This window comes from Oxyura jamaicensis (assembly GCF_011077185.1).
Source record: "Oxyura jamaicensis isolate SHBP4307 breed ruddy duck chromosome 11 unlocalized genomic scaffold, BPBGC_Ojam_1.0 oxy11_random_OJ106702, whole genome shotgun sequence".
Classification (NCBI taxonomy): domain Eukaryota; kingdom Metazoa; phylum Chordata; class Aves; order Anseriformes; family Anatidae; genus Oxyura; species Oxyura jamaicensis.
The window spans coordinates 1-7,500 of NW_023304264.1; the positions used below are offsets into that span (position 1 = coordinate 1).

General features: G+C 52.5%; 1 protein-coding gene across 7 annotated transcripts in view; it reads left to right on the forward strand.

Moving 5' to 3' along the window:
• Positions 1-7,500, forward strand: part of LOC118157811 (sal-like protein 1) — a 17,812-nt gene continuing 10,312 nt past the window's right edge. Inside the window, exons 1-2 of one of the 7 annotated variants that reach the window (XM_035312302.1) lie at positions 1-22; positions 2,895-2,987. In XM_035312302.1, coding sequence (XP_035168193.1) covers positions 2,912-2,987 — 76 coding nt within the window. In that variant the 5' untranslated portion in view covers positions 1-22; positions 2,895-2,911. Of the gene's footprint in view, positions 23-360; positions 496-802; positions 1,042-1,841; positions 2,025-2,405; positions 2,988-7,500 lie in introns of those variants that run through there. The other 6 variants (XM_035312301.1, XM_035312298.1, XM_035312300.1 and 3 more) reach the window with 6 other exon arrangements.

The following is a 7,500-nucleotide window of genomic DNA, read 5'->3' on the forward strand; positions in this document are numbered from 1 at the left end:
CCATTAAAAAGAATAATCCGAGGTAAAAAAAAAAAAAAAAAAAAAAAAAATCTCCAAGGTGTGGCGGGGAGGGAAAATATCTGTCACTGTCACTGGGAGCTGGGAGAGGGAAAACCCAAGATCAGAGTATTTACGCTCGTGAACTCTCACAACTTCTGTTGGAGACAATGACATTTAATTGATGTATTGCTATCAACAACAATAAAGACCGATTTTTCCCTAGCCCTGGAAATGCTGCTCTGCCTCCACCCTTTCCCCACCCCTCCCGGCCCCCAGCGAAGGAGAGGAAAACAAACAATAAATAATCAAGCGGTCCTAGATTAAATACCAAGTGCCGCTTTATACATTAGCGAGGGAGCAGAGAAACGAAAAAAAAAAGTTATAAAACTTATTTTCTCCAGATTAATTTCTTTTTCTTTAAACCACTGTTTTTCTTCTCGTTTTTGCTTTTTAATTACCAATCCACGGCCGCCTTTTTCCTGCCACGAAGCAAAGGTACTGCTCATCTGGGGAAATTTGTCTGAAGTTTAATCGACAAACGTATAATGAAATTGTAAACGCGAATAATTTGGGGAGAGCGGCTAGATCATAAACCGGGGGATGCTAGCGGAGTGATTGATACAGTTGGAAATACAGACACGGCCGTGTCCATAGATCCGCGTGGGTGTTTCGTGGGCATCTGCGTGGGGCTAGCTGGAAGTAACGAGTGCGGGGCTGGACGTGCAGGGTCTGTTTCTTTCCCACTGTTTCAGGGTAAGGAGGGTGACAGCCTGCGCCGAGTGTATCCATCTCTGCCGAAACATCTCTTTAAATATTCAGTGAAAAATAATGTCATGTGAAGTACCACCTATAGCAACATTATTATCTTCATTCTTCAACATCATCCCCGCTGATAGCTTCGTTTGTCTTTGGCTCAAAACCTACTGTACCGAGTGCTGCGGGGAGGGAGGGGGCTCGCCCCGTGCCGAAATGAAAAGAAGCGGTGGTGGCCGCTCCGCAGCGCTGCCTAAATACCGGAGTGGCACCTGGGAGGCTTTTTCGGTTCGTATGGGTTGGTTTGTTTGCTTTTGCGGCTTTTTTTTTTTTTTTTTTTTTTTCTTCACCCTTCTCGCTAAACGTTTTGCAGTCTCTTTCGTTTAATAATGAGAAGAAAACGCGAGCGAGCCGGTTCCTCGAATGGGAACGTTTCTCCCTCTCTGCCTTCTCCTCCCGCTCGCTCTCTAGGTTTTGCCGGCTCATTTGAAATTGAAATGAGTTGTAGCTGAGCAGCCTCTCGCTTTTGCGGAGAGTTTGTTAATATTAATACGGGGAAAAGGAGTAGCTCCTACAGCAGAGCAAATAACCCACGGGGGGAACAGGGGGAGGCGGGAGCGCCGAGTGGCTCAGGCTGGGGGGGAAAAAGCCCGCGGTCCCGCTGCTCGGGGGGATGCGCGGAGGGGCGCGGGGCGAGCGCGGCTGCAGCGGCCGCTTGGCAGCTGGGCTTTTTCTTTCGAGATCGGGATGTTTGCTGGCAAGAGACCCCCCCCCCCCCCCCCCCCCCCCCCCGGCAAGTTGTGCCCGGGAAGCGAAGCCTGGTGCGGGAGGCGCACAGCAGCGGGCAGCGCTCCGGGGTCGCGGAGGGACCGGCCGAGCTCTGCACCCCCCCCACCCCCCCGGCTGCGCGCCCCCCGTGCTCCCGGCCCCCCGTGGGGTTCAGGGTGGCAATGGGGCGGGGGGACGGACAGGACACCGGGCAAGAAATAAAAGTTAGCAGCGGGGCTGCTGCGGAGGGGGGGGCGGCCCTACACCCGTCCCGCGTTGGGGTGGTGGAAGAGGAGCAGAGCCGCGGAGGGGGAGCGGGGTGCGCCCCCCTGCCCGGCCTTCCCCGGGCGCCGTCGGGCGGTTTGACTCCGGGCCGGCTTGACTCCGGGCCCGATTGACTCCGGGCGCGACCAACCGGCGCGGCGCGGAGGCCGGGGGCGGAGCGGCCGCCTGGTCCGCCCGCCGCTCCCGGCGGCGCCCTAATTGTCCTGGGAATGTGTGAGGTAAAACCCAAACCCTTCCTATTTTCAGCACCCGTCGGGCCCGTGATATATGGAAAGAGAAGGGGGGGGGGGGGGGGGGGAAAAAAGGACTTTTTTTTTAAAATGGGGGGGGCGGGGGAGGGGGGGGAAAAAAAAGAAAAAAAAAAAAAATGAAACTTTTTTTTGCAGCGGCGGGACGGCGGCGGAGCGGCAGACGCGGGGCCGAGCAGCGAGAGTGGGATCCGGAGCGGCATCCAGAGCGGGGCTGTCCCCGAGCGGGCGCTCGCCGGCCGCCGCCGGGGGTGCGGGGCCGCCCCGCCGCTGTCCCCAGCCGCGCGTCCCCCCCCCAGCCCCCGCCATCGCTGCTTCCCCCGCCCTGCCGGGGCGGCGCTCGGGCTGGGGCCCCCCCCCCCCGGCCCCCCCAAAAAAAAGGAAAAAAAAAAAAAAAGTGAAGCGAGGCGCAAAGCGGGGAGCCCGTCGGGGCCGGAGGAAGGGGCGAAGGGAGCCGCATTCCTATAGTAACCGGGATGGCGCGGTGCAGCCCCGGCTGGTTGCTAAGAGGGTTAAACTGTATCCAAACAGCTTTGGGGAAATCCAGCCCCTTCTCCTGCCACATGGATCGACTCATTGGGTGGGAGCGGCGGAGAGACAAGGGTCTCCAGCAAATCAGCGCCTAATTGATTAAGGCGAGCTGGTTTGAATAGAGCTGGCCATGTGCCAATCGCCTTTCAAAGAGCCCCTCTATGATTAATCGCAATGCATTATTGATAATCATAATTATAGCAGGACACATGCGCGGTGCGCGGAGGATTGGGGAGGCTGGGGGGGGGGAGGCTCGATTTCCGTAATTTTGAGAAGATTTTTTTTTAGTAATTTTTTATTCTGCCCCAGCTGATGTTTGAGCCAGCATGTCGCGGAGGAAGCAGGCGAAGCCTCAGCATTTCCAATCCGACCCCGATCTGGCCTTGTTATCCCAGCGAAATGGTGAGTTCTTCTCCTCTCTCTCGCACACATTTTAACACAAACCCGCACAAAATAGATCAACTTACCTCGCGGGGAGACGGGGCCGCGGCGGAGCGGGGCAGCTGGATCTGCCGGAGTTACGTGCGGGGGGGGGGGGGTCCCTTTTGGGATTTTGCTCCAACTTGTTGGCTTTTCTCTAATTTTATTTTTTAACTCGGCGTTTTCTTTCGCGTTTCCTAACGAAACCCCAAACTCTTTCCGCTTTTCTTTTTTTCTTTTTCTTTTTTTTTTTTTTTGATGTTTTCTCTCCGCCCTCCCCCCGCGGGGCGGTCTGGCATCCCGAGCCCGCAGGAGATGGCTCCGCGCCCCCCGCGCCCCTCTCCGCGCCCCGCGGGGCAGAGGAACAACGGGGGGCTGCAGCGGGGCGCCTGAGCCCCGCAGCCCCCCGGCCCGCTTCCCCCCTATCCGGCCACCCGCACGGTCCCCCCGAAAGGGGCAGAAAACGCCCTCGGGCACCCACTTTCGTGCCCCCTCTCTCCTCCCTCCCGGACCCCCCTCTCCCCGCCGCCCTGAACATTTCCCGGGGGCCCAAAAGTTGCGGCGGGGGCATCGCCCCGGCCCGGCAGCCGCCGAGGGGCTCCGCAGCCGCCAGCGCGGAAGCCCAGGGCAGCTCGAGGGTTTCTCTGCTTACCCTATTTTTATTTTAGCTTAGTTTTTTTTGTTGTTGTTTTTTTCATCCGCCTCCCCCCTCCAAGTCGGTGAGCGGGGAATAAACGCCGGCTTTGTGTCCGCCAGGATTTGGAGAGGGAGCGTGTGAATTATTTTTTTTTTTCCTTTTCTTCGCCTACCTCTCCCCTAGCCCCCCTTTTTTCCCTCCCCCCTCCCGGGAAAAGGGGGATTTCGGAGCAGTTTGGGCGCAGCGCTGCGGGCCGTGCCCCTACCCCTGCCCCTACCTGCGCCTGCCGGCAGCCGGGACGCGGGGCGACAAGTGGGCGGCGGGGGCCAGGGAGACTGGGGGGGGGCCCGACGTTCCCCCCCCCCCCCCCCCCCCCCCGGCCATGAGGAGGGCGAACACCCGGGGGGGAGCCGCGGGCCAGAGGCGCCTGGGGCGGGCAGGTAAGGGAGAGCCGGAACGCGCCGGTAACCCCCTTCGCCTCCCGGCCCCCCGCTCGGGAGCACCTTGGGCTTTCCTCGAGGCCGGCGGCAGGCTCGCGGCGGTGCTGCTGCCGCCTCTTGCCCGGCTCGGTTCGGCCCGGCCCGGCCCCGCAGCCTTGCGAACGGCGGAGCGCAGCGCGGTGCCCGCTGCAGGCGGAACGCGTGGAGGGGACCCCAGCCCCGCGCCCCGAACCCCGTCGGAAAGTTTGGGGGGCCTTGGCTCTGCCGCTGCTCCGCTCCGGGAACCCCGGCACCGCCGCTTCGCCTCGCGTAGCTCTGCCGAAGCGGTTCTCAAAAGTCCCTCGGCTCCCGGGAGGCGGCCGCTGGTTTTTAGCTGAGTTTGGGGCACTCCGAGTGCGCTTGAGTTTTGCCATTTGCTGAGTTTAATCCCCTTTCTCGTCTCAGTAAACGTATTTATTTTTCTTGCGCTGTTATTTCTACTTCCTCCTGAAGTTTCGAGCAGGAGTTGGGGAAAACGCTGGGGTTTTAATTTGTCTTTCATCGGCCTCCTAGGAAAGAATTTGGAACTTCTTAAAGTGAGCGGAGAAGGGGAAAGCTGAGATGGAAATTATCTTGCTGGGAAAGCAGAGAGGGATTTTTCACATCTTCACTTTGTTTAATTGCATCTTCTGGCGCTCAGGGTCTTTTTTGTTTTTACCGGGCAGAACAGAGCAAAACACCTCCAAGGATCTATGTTAAAAGTAGCCGTTTCTTCTGGTTTCCATCTTTTGATCTGATTTTGCACATCATTTTCAAGTGAAAGACCCTGGGAGTTTGAGAAAGGAATGTTAGCTGAGCAGCTTTCCTGCCTGTTGCTAAATGATGTACTTGCAGTAAATTGGATTTTGCCTGAAATGATAGCTCGGAAGTGAAGCTTTTGTTTAGTTTGCATGCCTATCGGAAGTTAAATAAGTAAATAACAAAGTTTATTTTCAAAAAATACCAGCCGATAGCCTAGGAGAAGCAGAGGGCTTTATTACAATATCTGTAGGAGCTTCCTCCCGCCCTGTAGCAATGGGCTTGGGTTATGGCTGTTTTACATGCTGAGACGCAAAGTTTTGAGTAAGTTGCCCAGAGGGTGTGTTTTGTAAGCGTGTTTCAGGATCCAGGATTTGCAATAATCCCGGCACAGGACTGCCCTCCGCCTCGCCGGGGTCCCAGCTTGGCGCTGTAGTGAGACGGGGTGGGCGAGCTGCAGTGAGGACGAGTTCGCGTCGTATGCCTTGCACGACAAAAACTCGGGATTCCGAGCACTCCTTTCTTTGCCTTTCACACCCTGACTTCAGGTTTGCTAATTCTTCTGCGTTTTGCACAGGATTCAGGCAAATTTGGCATTGCAAGCCCTCCGAGGAGCTTACCGTAAAGGTAGAGCTGGGCAGTATTTTGAGCGAATGAATAGAGTGGCCCGGGAAAACTTCTTGCATCTGATTTGAATTCTGGTTTGTTAAACTTTCTGTTTTAGTTCCATATCTAAAGATCGATGGAAAAAAGTTCATCAGGCTGCAATAGCACGTATTTATTTTTTTTTACTGTTCCCCTTTTTTAAAGTTCAAAGCTCACTCGGTTCACCCTCACCAGGGAGATTTTCACTTAAAAAGTATTTTTGGTGCAATCAGTGGATAAGTAAATTTACCTTCTACGTTCACCCCGTGAACGTGCACATTTAATAAAGTTCACGTTGGATTAACCAGAACAGGTATCAGATTAATAGCAGAAATTACTTGCAGCATAAATTGTATTCAACAAGTAACTAATTACTGGTAGGAAGTGGGCAGGAGACTGTGGGATTATTTCCTTTTGTTAATAACTCAGCTACTTTGGTGATATTTCAGAGTTTTCTTGGAGCTGTTTGGAATTGTGTTCCTAATTGTAGAAGAGGATTCTTGGAGCACAATTTCCTGAGGCAAAAGTTATCTCACAGAAATAAGCCAGCCAGACTTGGGGAAGGGAAAATATTTGCTGCCCGTCCATATAAAGGCTTGTCAGAACCAGTGCCTTTTCATGTCAATAATGGATTTGGGTAAATTCCTGCTACAGCTTTATGATCATCCACGTAATTGTTACTGGGCTCATGAAATGAGAGAAATTATGATCGCTTTCTTTAAGTAGGATCTGAAGGGCAGGGTGCTTAAGAGAAATAATTGCTTGGTTAGGCTGCTTTTAGTTTGTTACGTAATTAGGCCTTTTTGTGAGATAACTGCAGTGTATCAATTCAGAACAGACACTTGTGTTTTTTCCAAAGGTAAGCCCGAAGTGTAGAGGGCCTTGTGAAATATCACTTATGCAGATGCAATTCAGAAATAATTACTGAAACCCATATGGTGGGAGTCGTCTAAACCCGGGGTTAGTTCAGACCCATTTTGTGCGTGCTTCCCCTACATAACCCGCATCTTTGTCTTGCTGCAAAATATTTATGTTTTAGTTTGTACCTTATTTATCTTTTTGATGCTAAGTACCATCTGGCTCTCCGAGGACAAGCCCTCCTGTATGTTTAGCTGTACCAGTTCTTATTGCATAACTCGCTTTTAACCATATTCATGCTGCAATTGTGGAAACATGAATCCCTATTGAAGTGACCTGAGGTGCCTCTCAGAAAATGCAATTGTGTTCCTTGAAACTGTTTGCAAAAATCAAAAGGAGTGTCTCTGGCCAAACGCCCATCAAGGAAGCTTCGCTGTGTGCATTTTCTATACTTTAAGGTGCATCGCACCTATGTGCTTTGCAGCCTTGAAAAAAGGAAAGTTGAAATGCTCAGGCGAAATTGTTGCTTTGTGTCTGTATGGCTGGTGCTAGAAAAAAAACTTAAGTGTTCAGCTGTTTTAACCTTTGCTAGCCTCCTTCCATCCAAAGGTGACAGGGTTCAGATCACAATATGTACTTCAATATCTTGCCAGTGACCCCCGAATTGAGTCTTACTGGTTGCTTAGCAGGAAGTTGGTAGTTTATTTTAGCTTCACCTTATCAGCTTTGCTTCTTTTGCTAACCCTATTCCCCTGTCACCCCTCAGATGCCAGACCCCCGAAGAGGAGATTGACAGGTAGTTCCCATAGCTCCGTTTTACCCTCCAAACAACAGGGATTTAGTTTCTTGTCCCTTTGCCAATGTTTATGTAGCCAAAGTTTAGATATAGCCTTAAGGAGCCTTTCTTTTACGTGTCACTGGAACAGTGAAACTGCACTGAACTTTTTGAAGAAACTGTTGCAACTGGAACCCCATCTAGTGTTCGTTTTGATTCATCCATAAGGAAGACTTTTTTTTTTTTTTTTTTTTTTTAATTGTGCTCATTAGGATGGATTTGTTCTTAGTTTCAAGATCGCTGGAGATTATTAGTTTTTTTGACATCGAGTTAGAAAATCTTTGAGAGAATTTAGCTCTGGCA